This window comes from Lycium ferocissimum, unplaced genomic scaffold (assembly GCF_029784015.1).
Source record: "Lycium ferocissimum isolate CSIRO_LF1 unplaced genomic scaffold, AGI_CSIRO_Lferr_CH_V1 ctg381, whole genome shotgun sequence".
NCBI lineage: Eukaryota > Viridiplantae > Streptophyta > Magnoliopsida > Solanales > Solanaceae > Lycium > Lycium ferocissimum.
The window spans coordinates 203087-216008 of record NW_026725495.1 but is presented as its reverse complement, the minus strand read 5'-3'; the positions used below and the strand labels follow the sequence as shown (position 1 = coordinate 216008).

At 32.8% G+C, this 12922-nt stretch overlaps 1 protein-coding gene across 1 annotated transcript; it reads left to right on the top strand.

Moving 5' to 3' along the window:
* Positions 1-5611: 5611 nt before the first annotated feature.
* On the top strand, positions 5612-12772 carry LOC132044195 (inorganic phosphate transporter 2-1, chloroplastic). Its single transcript, XM_059434681.1, has 3 exons — positions 5612-6670; positions 11465-11656; positions 11740-12772. Exons 1-3 carry the CDS (start codon positions 5924-5926, stop codon positions 12562-12564), a joined length of 1764 nt encoding a protein of 587 aa, XP_059290664.1. The 5' UTR covers positions 5612-5923; the 3' UTR covers positions 12565-12772.
* Positions 12773-12922: the final 150 nt, after the last annotated feature.

Here is a 12922-nt window from a genome sequence, read left to right as displayed (position 1 = left end):
GCTCAATAAGATCGGGGGCCTAAAGCAAACTTCTATACGAGGCCTTATATGATTTTTTAACTAAAAATAATCATTATAACTTTTATTTAAATTCTATTTTTCTAGCTTTTAATATGTAAAGTCATTAATAACTCTTTTTCAATTGATAACGTAATTAATCCATTTAAATATGTCTCTTGAGACATTGTTAATCTTAGGTAAGAAATTATCTGTTTTAATTTCGAAAACTTCTTTCTGCTGAGAGGATTTGTTAACATTATTCAATAAGCAATACAAGCTAAGTACGTATTTGAAAAAGAATCAAGATTTTTATCTGATTGAGTATATCAATTAGAGTATCATCTCTACTTGTACTACTTCTGTTAACACTTTATCCGTCGAAAAATAAGTCTAAACAATCAATATCAGTGGCTATTATGTTTTACACATAATTCAAAATTAATGAAATATCATGTCAAATTGTCATACCGAATAAAAACTCAAAATTATCAAACTCATATACATGTTGTGAAATAAGTATCTTCACTTTTAGTTTTTGGATTATCACTAACTTCTACTAATTTCAATAAAGCATTTTTTATTTGTGAAGCTTGAAATATTATTGCTTTTATACTTTTGATACGATTTCCCCAACGTGTTTGTGACAATAATTTAAAAGTTAGGTTGGGTACACTGTCTTTTAAAACCTTCAACTGCTTATTAGAAGAAAAAAATAGTGAATATATACGTTACATCACTGCAAAAAATTATATAACATTCACACAAGAACTAGTCATGTCACGAAGTACCAAATTTAAATTATGACAATATTAAAAAAAAAAAAAACTATATATATTTTAATAGAAAAAATTGGGGCCCCCCAAATTCACTTGCATGAGTTGCTTTATGGTTCAGCCGGCCATGGGTGGGGATAGGAATGGGCGTGGGGGAACAGAAGAAAGAGAAATGTGTTGTCTTCTCTGTAGCAAAAGAATAGTGGAAGACTTACGAAGAAAGAGAGCTAATGTCGCTATAATATAAGATTAGAGCTAAATTGAGTAACAAATAAGAAGTTGGGCCAAAACGGATAAACTAGAAATTATCAAGTATATTTATTGACATATTTTTGTGGGCAATTCGCAGAATTTCCCTTCTTTTGGGGTGGTCTTTAAATTTTTCCCCTCATATTTGAAATTTTTAAATTTTGCCCTTCGGCTAAAAAAACCCATGGGTTCCGGGTTCGAACCTCACATGTCAAAATTTTAAAAAAATTTGCAAGGCAGAGTTTAAATTTCGCTATGCCCCACCGGTATACACTTGTTAAGGAATTATCAAAGTTATGCCGGACCCGACATACTTATGCCTTATGGGCGATTTGGCATAAGTATCTTGGGTCCGGATAACTTTGGTAATTCCTTCACAAGTTTATGCGGTCCGCATAAAAGTTTGTCCATTAAAAGTATGCCCCCATCGGCATAAACTTGTTAATAAATTACCAAAGTTATATCGGACCGACATACTTATGCCAAGTCTCCATTAAAAAGGCATGAGTATACGGTCCGGTATAAATTTGGTAATTCCTTAACATGAGTATCTTGCAGTCCGCATACACGCAACCCAAACCTTGTCTTGCAATTTTTTTTTTTAATTTTTGCTTAGCGGGGTTCGAATTCGAACCTCATAATTTCTGCGTGAACGCTCGGGTTACAATGCGAAGGGCAAAAATTAAAGACCAGCAATATGAGGGGCATAATTTAAAGACCACAAATATGAGGGGCAAAATTTAAAGACCACTCCAAAAAAAGGGCAATCCGCGCAAAAAAATGTATTTTTGTCAATGATTAGATTTAGCAATTGAAGCCCAAAAAAATTGTCATTCTTCTTCTTCAACTTCGAATCGGTCGGAAACACTTGGACGAGAATATACAAAATTTAAGAAGTACTAAAAGTGGTTTGGCGTTATTTATACAATATATAAGCACGGTGGATCGTCATCCGTCCCCAAAACAAAGAAAAAAAAAAGCCCATGTTAAAAAATATATTAAAAAAATCCTCCAAACTCATGTAAAAAAAAATGGATCTCATATTAAAAATTAAGCAATATCAAAAAAAAAGTATATCAAAAAATATATATATAAAAAAAAGCACATCCCATATTAAAAAATCAAACAATATTCATAGATTCCAATATGACATATGTATATCAATCCATGTATATAAAAAACGTGGACCCCATATTATTGCTTTTCTTCATACAATTTTTTTTTATATATATTACACACAAACATATTATTCGGTCATTTATTTGTTATGTTTACAAAATAAATATACTTAATATAATTATTAAAAAAATCCTCCAAACTCATGTAAAAATATATTAAAAATTAAGCAATATCAAAAAAAAAAAAAAGTGATATATTAAAAAAAATATATTAAAAAAAAGCGTACATCCCATATTAAAAATCAAACAATATTCATGAATATATTCATGGAATTCACACATGCGTATCAACCCATTAGATGGAGTCATTTTATTATTACTTTTCTTCAAAAGATTAAGTAGTCAAACCATACAATTTCTTTTTTTTTTTTTATATTATGAAATCTATTTAACTGCTGTCATTTATTTGTTATTTTACAAAATAAATATACTTAATATATTTATATTATAACTATTTAGACCCAAACACCTTCGTCAATTAAAATAAAATAAAATTGTGCTCCCCATATTAAACACCAACCAATATTTTTTTTTAAAAAAAAAAGAAGAAAAAAAAAAAAGTGGAACACACCATCTCCAAACTCACGGATAAAAAAAAAAAAGTGGACTCCATATTAACAAAATCAAGCAATATCACATAAAAAAAAAAGTGAATTCCATATTAAAAAAACAAACAATGTCAAAAAAAAAAAAAAGTGCATCCCATATTAAAAAATCAAACACTAAACCCATGCTTCGACGTCCCTCATCCATTAAAAAAAAAAAAGTGTGGACCCCATACTAAACACCAACCAATATTTAAAAAAAAAAGTGGAATCCACCATCTTCAAACTCACGGAAAAAAAAGTGGACCCCATATTAACAAAATCAAGCAATATCAAAAAAAAAAAAAAGGTGAATCCCATATTAAAAAAATAAACAATGTCAAAAAAAAAAAGTGCATCCCATATTAAAAAATCAAACAATATTCATGTAATTTCCAAAGTATCTCATTAAATCAATAATGATGGATTCATTGCCACATCGCGTATCAACCTATTAGTGGGAAATGAAATTATTGGACCTCATATTATCTTTTCTTCAAAAGCAAGGGTATAAACCATACAATTTTCTTTCTTTTTTTATATTAAATTTGAGATGTAATCTAGATATTGAACCATTGTATTTGCTATTCTGTTATTTATTTGTTATGTTTACTAAAATAAATATACTCAAAATACTTATATTTTAAAATAAGATAGAATTTAATTAATTTTTCATTTTTTTCCTTACTCTAATAAATGTGAAACGAGATTAATGTCATAAAAGAAAATAATATTAAATGGAGATCAAATAATTAATAAGGTAAATTATAAATTATAATTCTAATTGACGTTTCCTTAAAAAACCGGGAAATAACAACATGATAAGTAAAATAAGCTAAACCAAAAATATTTATCAAAAATTAAAAAATAGTAGTTTTTCATTTAAATAGAAAATCAAATTTCTACTTTGTTTCATTTTAAACATGTAAAATTAATATAATAATTTGAATTAGAATTATCCAAATCAAAATTTGATAAAAGATAACAAATATTGTTTAGGCTCAATCTACATATATTAACAATAGAATATTTTACACCTTTAAATATCTTAAATATGTATTATAAATCTCAAAGTTATAGAAAATAGTTCTCTTTAAATAAGTCTTCTCTTTTAAAAAGTATTAATAAATTTTTACAGCCCATAGCAAACACGAATATAATAAAGTTTTAGATCTGAAAGATAAACTACGTTGTTATATTAATCGTGTTTTGAATATAGATATATATATATATATATTATCACTATCCAAACACAATTACATATACATGTATACACTATAATCTTTTGGTAACAAATACACACGCATATGCCATCTAGTATCAAGTAAAACAATCAAGCCTAGATAATGCCTCTGTGGAATGTGTATAATTTATTGTATATCAACGTATATCACACATAAATTTTCATAGATGCCACTATGACATATGTATATAACACTGCATATCGTGTACACAAACATTTACGGAGATACACAGATATACAGAACTTATAAAAATATATACTCGTGATATACACTAATATACATGGGAATATACATGGAATACAGTGGGATACATAGATGGAGTCATTTTTAATCTCAAGTTCTCAGTATGAAATTCTGCTCAAATTCACATCAAATCATTCCCAAACACCTTCTAAGTTGATATTTAAGTTCCTTAAGATGTTCCCAACAAAGTCCAATATCACCCATTCTAGACAAATAACAAATACACAAATAGAAAAAAATTGAATCAAGCTCCAATGATTTTGAATGGTGTTCTTAGATCCTTATCATAAAAAAAAAAAAAAATATTCCAACTCATCAACAAAATCGATGAAGAACCCGAAAAATAATGGAAAAATTGGTATTGCAACGCCAACAAGAAACCAATGAAGATTTTATTAGCCGAAAAGGGAGTAGATGGATTTGCTGAAAGTTAGGATCGTAGCAGAAAAAAGTAGAGAGAGCTGGGTATAATTATTCAAGGATTCTTGTGAAATAGTCAGCAGAAAGAGAGTGACAGAGAGGGAGAATAGTATATATTATTTGCTATTTTTACGAATGAATTTTGGTTATTGGTTGTCAAACCCTTTAGATAGATATTAAATTTGGGCTACTGAATGTCATATGTTAATGAATGGGCTCTTTTAGCCAATTATTGCACAAAATTATTTTTTCGTGCCAATTTCTCGTGATTAGGTCGAAACTTTAAGGCCTAACTCATCTGGTTGAACGCATGTCATAATTGTGTTATATAATGCTTAGTACAAAAAACTTGAACAAGTAAAAATAGAGCAAGTTGATCGCTTTACAAGCATGTAACTGAAAAATAATTTGTACTTGAATTTCGAAAATAAATCTAGATAAAAATCTCTTAGCTAAAGCACAAATAAACTCTAACAGATGAACTCTTACAAGTGGATTTCAAGCGTTGGAGTTCTTACTTCTATAAATTAAATAACAACACATTGTGCTAGAGATCATTTTGCCAAGTCAGGGATCAATTACACATCTTCCATGATAATGCAAAAATTCATCATCCTCGCCAATTGAAAATCAATGGTTTACACGGGATTTTGTGCAAGTAATGTTGATATTGAAGAAGGTGAACAAATAAACAAATAATTGCAACTAGATTATCTTTAAACTTAAATATGAGACTTTATGTAAACTTAACTTCTCAGCTACTATTTTAATATTTCTTTCACTATCATAAGTCAAATTAATTTTTAAAATTCCTTATCCAAAACACAATTGAATACCTATAAAATGAGACTTGAAAGCAAATTGTTTTTTTTTCTTATATTTCAAATTTAGAGTTGAAAAACTAGTGGCCATGCAGATGAACTTCCACTTTGGGAGATGCCATGCCCACCACTCATTACAAATAGAACCGAATCTAGCAACCAAATCCATTAATCTCACCCTTAGCTTTTCCACCACCAAACTTATAGATCAAAAAGGAAAAAATTAAATCCCAAGGGGAAAAAACACTACGCAAATTGTTCTGTCACAATTCTTCCTCTACCAACTACTCCTCTCTTTGCTTCCTCTTCATCTTCCTTCTATGGCCAAGAATCTTCCTGAATAATTCCTTTTTATTCTTCTTCACTTTGTCTCTTCACTGTTTTATCAACTATTTTCCTTCCATTTATGTCATGACTTCTTCTTACTCTTTATCTTCTATAAGAAACACTACTAAATCGGAAGCCTTGTTAGTAGCTCAAAAATCTTATCTTTTCTTTCCAAAACAAAGGCTTTGTGTGTTTTCCAATGAAACTCAATTTCCCAAGAAAGATTTTCTTGTACTCAAGCCCCAAATTTCTTCTTCTTTTTCATTTTTGAGACTGAAAAATTCCAGCTTTACACACCCTTTTGCTGCCTTATCATCGTTTGCTGAATCAGATGGTGATAAAAAAAGTGAGAATTTTGAAGTCAAATCCCACCAAGAAAATGCCATCTCTTCTGAGGAAGAGGGTGACTTGCCTGGAATGGCACAAGCTTTTCACATATCTTCAAGCACAGCTTCTGCTATATCAATATGCATTGCATTGGCTGCACTAGTTTTCCCATTTTTCATGAAGTCATTGGGTCAAGGATTGGTCTTAAAGTACAAGATTTTATCTTATGTAACAATCTTGTTTGGTTTTTACATGGCTTGGAATATTGGAGCCAATGATGTGGCAAATGCCATGGGAACTTCTGTTGGTTCGGGGGCACTGAGTCTCCGGCAAGCCGTAGTCACTGCGGGGATTCTTGAATTTTTAGGGGCACTGTCAATGGGAACACATGTTACCAGTACAATGCAGAAGGGTATTCTTGTGGCTAATGTTTTCCAAGGAAAAGATACTTTACTCTTTGCTGGTCTGCTTTCTTCTCTGGCTGCTGCAGGGACATGGTTGCAGGTGCATTTAGAACTTTGACATTATCAGTGTTATTTACCCTCTATTATAGATTACCAATGAAGTTTTTATGTAGAGTTACTTAAAATTGCCTTCTATAGGTGACATGATTGCTTGTATTGTTCACATACCGTAAGTACATAGAACTTAAACTAGTAAGTGACATAAGTGTGGGTAGGTTAGTGAAGTCCGAAAGTCCCTGCAGATCAAAGCACTAGGTGATTTCTTTCCATTTGCCTAAGCTTTGATGAACTAATTTACCTGAAACCTGCGCCGGTGGGAGGCAACTGAAGTGCTGGATTGAACACTACTGCTATTAAAAACTAAAAATATGAATTAGTGACATAAATTGGAAGGAATGGAGTAATAATTTAATAAATTTAGCTTGTGAGAAATTCTAGTAGTTTTGGATGTTCCTGATTTCTACAAGGTAGTCCTGTACTAGGTTCTGTTTCTGAATATTTCAATGAGACAAGGAGTTAAGAACTAGGATTCTGTAAGCAAACATTGGAAACCACTGAAATACCTGACCTTTAGAAAAGTCTTGAGTTTCTTGTTACTGGATAAAGCTAACAACTTAGGCCAGCATTCGTTAGCCGTTACCTCAATAGTAACACTAGGAAACCTTGTCAAGGAAATCACTCCCTTGGACTAAAAAACGGATGTGCTTTTTGTTTTTTTTTTTAATTTTGATTATCGAAAAAGAAACTAGGGACAAACTTAATACATGTGACATAAGTTAATTTTATATTCTTACGGGTTAACTCTCTCAATTAGTGGCTCGGCATAAGTAATTACTTAACAAAGTCTTGTGTTTTGACTGTCATATATATGTCATTAGCTTAGACTGGCAAATAATAAACAACATTTCAAGCCATGCCAATCATTTCGTAGATTACTGGAACTTATGAAAGTTACCGACCCCATACTTAAAAAAGTCATGTAAGCTGTCTTGGTTGTTTTGACTAACATTCAATGCAAACTGTTTCTTTCTTGATTGATAAATTGCACATGGAGGCTTACATATCCAAGTTTCACCAAAATAGCTAGCTGAGATTTTCCTTTTCCTTTTCTTGCTATTGAAATGATAAGCACTTTGCACTTGGAGTTGTCTTGATGTTCCTACACAAAGGGAACTTGAGTTCAAACTGGACACCAACCCGCCGCTAGGCATTCCTTCCGCAATTTAAATTGTTAGTGTCACAGTGGCTAAAAATAATAACAATGACTTAGAACATAAACACTTACATTAACACATTTTCTGACTGTAACAAATACACCCCGTCCAACAACCCCTTGGCCTTTGTACTTAGTCACCGCCCCTCCCCATGTATAAAAATAGTTTGATAATTCGTTAACAAATTTATGCGGTGTAATAGTAACGATGGGATTAATTATGCCGGTATTAAAAGTTTTTTAGTTAAACACAACTAAAAGTCTCGAATGCAAACACATTCAATGCAAAATATGGACAATAAACCAAGAACCATACCAATGCAAAATATGGACAATAAACCAAGTAATAAATAACAATGTTGCACGAAATGCAATTTTGTTTTTTTTTTAATTTCGTTTTTTATATTAAAAACGAAATAATAAAAAAAAGGGTGTTTTTTTTTTTTTTTTTTTAATTTCGTTTTTAATATAAAAAACGAAATTAAAAAAAAAAAAGAAATTTTGGAATTAACTGCATCGTTCCAACGAAATGCAACAAATTTCTTTTTTTTTTTAATTTCGTTTTTTATATTAAAAGCGAAATTAAAAAAAAAAAAAATTTGTTGCATTTCGTGCAACATTGCACGAAATACCCATTTGGGTTTAAAAAAAAAAAAAGACATGCCATTTTGGTGTAATGGCTGTAAAAAGAAGCCATTTTGGCTCCGGACTCAAGGAAATCACTCCCTTGGACTGGATGTGCTTAGATTATCGAAAAAGAAACTAGGGACAAACTTAATACATGTGACATAAGTTAATTTTATATTCTTACGGGAACGGCATAAGTAATTACTTAACAAAGTCTTGTGTTTTGACTGTCAATATAGGTCATTAGCTTAGACTGGCAAATAATAAACAACATTTCAAGCCATGCCAATCATTTCGTAGATTACTGAACTTAAAAAAGTCATGTAAGCTGTCTTGGTTGTTTTGACCTGTTTCTTTCTTGATTGATAAATTGCACATGGATACAGAAGCTATTGAAATGATAAATTCTTGATGGTACACAAAGGGAACTTCAGTTCAAACTGCACGGAATACACAGACTACCCTAACATAAACTACCTGACGGAATAACTTTTCTGACTGTAAGTCGTTTGGTAGGATGTATAAAAATAGTTGCGAATAGGGTGTAATAGTAACGATGGGATTAATTACGCTGGTATTATTTTTTTTATCGATTGTTTGGTTTGTTGTATTAAATAACATGAATTCCGTAACTTTTAAATAATACTAAATAGGGTGTATTAGAATAGGAATAGTACTGGTATTGTTAATGTCATGGTTTACTATGTATAAGAATAGTACTGAATAGAGTGTATAACTAATACAAGTATTAGTTATACATAAGTTGAAAACACTACCATACAAGGGATTAAACAATACAAAAGCTAATACCAGTATTATTTTCTCTAATACCTCCTACCGAACGACCCCTAATTGCTAAAAACGGCTAATAAGTCTTAGCTAGCACCTCTGCCTTTGTCTCATATTTGTTAGAATATTTGCTTTTGGACTGCAGTAACTTTGTTTTACTGTTTTTGAATAAATTTTGTTTTACTGTTAGAAATATATTCTGCAGAGATATTCTAGTCTAGCTTGGTTAGTTAAAGATATACTCTGTAGAGATATTTTAGGCTAGTTTATGATTATCTTTTTATTATTTTTTCCTATAAATGAAGAGCTAAACATAGCTAAATAATGTAATTCACTTTGACTGCATTGCAGTATATTTTTCTCTCATTATTTTTTCTCTGTTATTTCCTACGTTTCTTTGTTAAAAAACCCAACAATTGGTATCTAGAGCCATTTTCTTGAGGGACCTGTGAGTGAGATGGATGCTAAAAATAGCTTTTCTCAAATAGCTCCTCCCGTCTTTGATGGTGAAAATTATCATCTATGGGCAGTAAGAATGGAGACTTATATTGATGCTTTAGATCTTTGGGAGGCTGTGGAAGAGGATTATGATGTTTTTCCGCTGCCAAATAATTCCACCCTGGCCCAGATCAAAAGCCAAAAAGAAAAAAAATCAGAAAATCAAAGGCAAAAGCAACTTTGTTTGCTGGTGTTCTGCAACAATTTTCACAAGAGTTATGGCTCTCAAAACAACAAAAGAAATTTGAGATTATCTGAAGGAAGAATACACAGGAGATGAAAGAATACGAGGCATGAAAGTGTTAAGTTTAATAAGGCAATTCGAATTGCAAAAGATGAAGGAATCTGAGACAGTCAGACCGACTTCTTGGCATTGTTAACAAGGTAAGATTGCTTGGTACTAAGTTTAAAGATTCAAGAATCGTTGAAAAAATTCTTGTTACGGTGCCTGAAAGATACAAAGTATCCATAACTACCTTGGAAAACACAAAAGATCTGTCCAAGATTACTTTGGCAGAATTGCTAAACACATTGCAGGCACAAGAGCGCTTACGAGGCAAGATGGTATGGCTGAAGGAGCTTTGATAGCCAACCACAAGACTCAAAGCAAGGGTGATAATTCAAAGAAAAATTACCCACCTTGCCAGCATTGGGGCAAAAAAGGTCATCCTCCATTTAAATGTTGGAAAAGGCCAGATGCACAGTGCAAGATCTGCAACCAACTTGGTCATGAAGCAGTGATTTACAAAAACAAATCTCAAAAATATGAAGCAAATGCACAAGTCGCCAATGAAGAAGAAGAAGGCCACTTGTTTGTGGCAACATATTTTTCAACCAAGAAATCTGATTTTTGGATGATTGACAGTGATTGTACAAATGACATGACATATGACAGAAATATTTTTAAAGAGTTTATGTCAATGGAAAATAAGAAAGCCAGAATCGGTTCCTGCAAAAGGAAAAGGAACTATTGCAATCAAAACAGGCTCAGGTACAAAAATAATTTCAGATGTTCTTTACGTGCCTGATATTGATCAACATTCGTTAAGTGTTGGCTAGCTAGTGGAAAAAGGATTTAAATTATTATTCGATGACAAGTACTGTCGAATCTTTGATGCCACTAAGCAGGAGATTTTACGAGTTAAAATGAGGGGTAAAAACTTCTCATTTAATCCAGCAGAAGATGACCACATGCCAGAAAACTGCAAGACCAAAGATGAATTGGCAGATTTGTTCATGAATTCAATTCCTGAGTTTGCAGTTCCAAAACCAAGGAGGAGTGTTAGAATATTTGCTTTTGGACTGCAGTAACTTTGTTTTACTGTTTTTTAATAAACTTTGTTTTACTGTTAGTAATTAGTTAGTTAGAATATATTCTGCAGAGATATTCTAGTCTAGCTTGGTTAGTTAAAGATATACTCTGCAGAGATATTTTAGGCTAGTTTATGATTATCTTTTTATTGTTTTTTCCTATAAATGAAGAGCTAAACATAGCTAAATAATATAATTCCCTTTGACTGCATTGCAGTATATTTTTCTCTCATTATTTTTTCTCTGTTATTTCCTACGCTTCTTTGTTAAAAAACCAACAATATTTCATTCAGATGAATCTCCACTATTAACAGCTGAAACAGTGCTGTACATTTAGCAATTCGCCAAGTACTCTCGTATGAAGTTTCTGGTAAACCCCTTGCTTTTCTTGCTCAGGTTGCATCATATTATGGTTGGCCAGTATCCACTACGCATTGTATAGTAGGATCCATGGTTGGTTTTGGTCTTGTTTATGGAGGAACTGGTGCAGTCTTTTGGAGTTCACTAGCAAGGGTAACTTCCTCATGGGTGATCTCACCTTTACTGGGAGCAGTGGTGTCCTTTCTCGTCTACAAATGCATCCGGAGGGTATGTGTGCATACTCTTCCTCGGGCTCTACTTTCTTAATGCAACTCACAATTCCTAATGCTGGTGTTTTTTCCTATTTTTAGTTTGTGTACAGTGCTCGGAACCCAGGACAAGCCGCTGCAGCAGCTGCACCAATTGCTGTCTTTCTTGGTGTCGCTGGAATTTCTTTCATTGCTCTCCCTCTAAGCAAGAATTTAACTATAGCTCTTGGCCAGGCTATAACCTGTGGTGCTATTGGTGCTTTTGTAGTTGACAGGATCATCCGGGGTCAACTTGGTCACCTCCTTGCTAAAGCCAGTTCAAAAGAACCAGAACCAGAACCAGAAACGACCGACGCTAAAAACATTGGTTTCCTTTCAGATATTGCAGGTCCTAAAGGAACACAACTGAAAATAGTTTATGGTGTTTTTGGGTACATGCAAGTGTTATCAGCCTGCTTCATGTCATTTGCTCATGGTGGAAATGATGTCTCCAATGCAATAGGACCATTGGCTGCAGCATTAGCCATTCTTCAAGGTGGGCTAAGCGGAGCCGATATTGTTATTCCAAATGATGTTCTAGCATGGGGAGGGTTTGGAATTGTGGCAGGGCTAACAATGTGGGGATACAGAGTGATTGCGACTATTGGAAAGAAGATAACAGAATTAACACCCACCAGAGGATTTGCAGCTGAGTTTGCAGCCGCATCTGTCGTTTTGTGCGCGTCAAAGCTGGGCCTACCAATCTCAGGAACACATACCCTTGTGGGAGCAGTCATGGGTGTTGGTTTTGCTCGAGGACTGAACAGTGTAAGAGCAGAGACAGTGAAAGAGATTGTCACTTCCTGGCTAGTGACAATTCCAGCTGGTGCCATCTTTGCTGTTGTTTACACATGGATATTCACTAAGCTTTTGGCATACATACTCTGAGTGTAAATTAACAGACAACACAGCACAAACTTCCCCGTGTATGTGATTAATTAGAAAATCAGATAGATGAACTTTCTGTCATGATTTGGGAACTGCAATTTTTGATCCATGAGCGAGAGTAACAGTCCATTCAGTTTGGACGAAGAACAAGAGATCTGTTTTGTTGTCCATTTTGCAATTTGCTTCCCTATTAAATTTGCTTCTTAAACTATTGTTTCGGTTGGCCTTGGCTCAAACTGTGGATTTCTACAACATAGAATTACTGCCAAAAACTCTGAAACCACACTAAAAGTTTCGATCAAGCTGTATCAGCAACCATCAAAACTTGGCACATGGGCGTAGCAGCAAAAATATACAG

Bases quoted from the DNA above. Each gene is read 5' to 3' on its own strand.
- LOC132044195 (XM_059434681.1), top strand. From the start codon at position 5,924: ATGACTTCTTCTTACTCTTTATCTTCTATAAGAAACACTACTAAATCG. The intron at 6,671-11,464 runs GTGCATTTAGAA...TTTCTTGCTCAG, and splicing joins CTGCAGGGACATGGTTGCAG to GTTGCATCATATTATGGTTG. The intron at 11,657-11,739 runs GTATGTGTGCAT...TCCTATTTTTAG, and splicing joins TCTACAAATGCATCCGGAGG to TTTGTGTACAGTGCTCGGAA.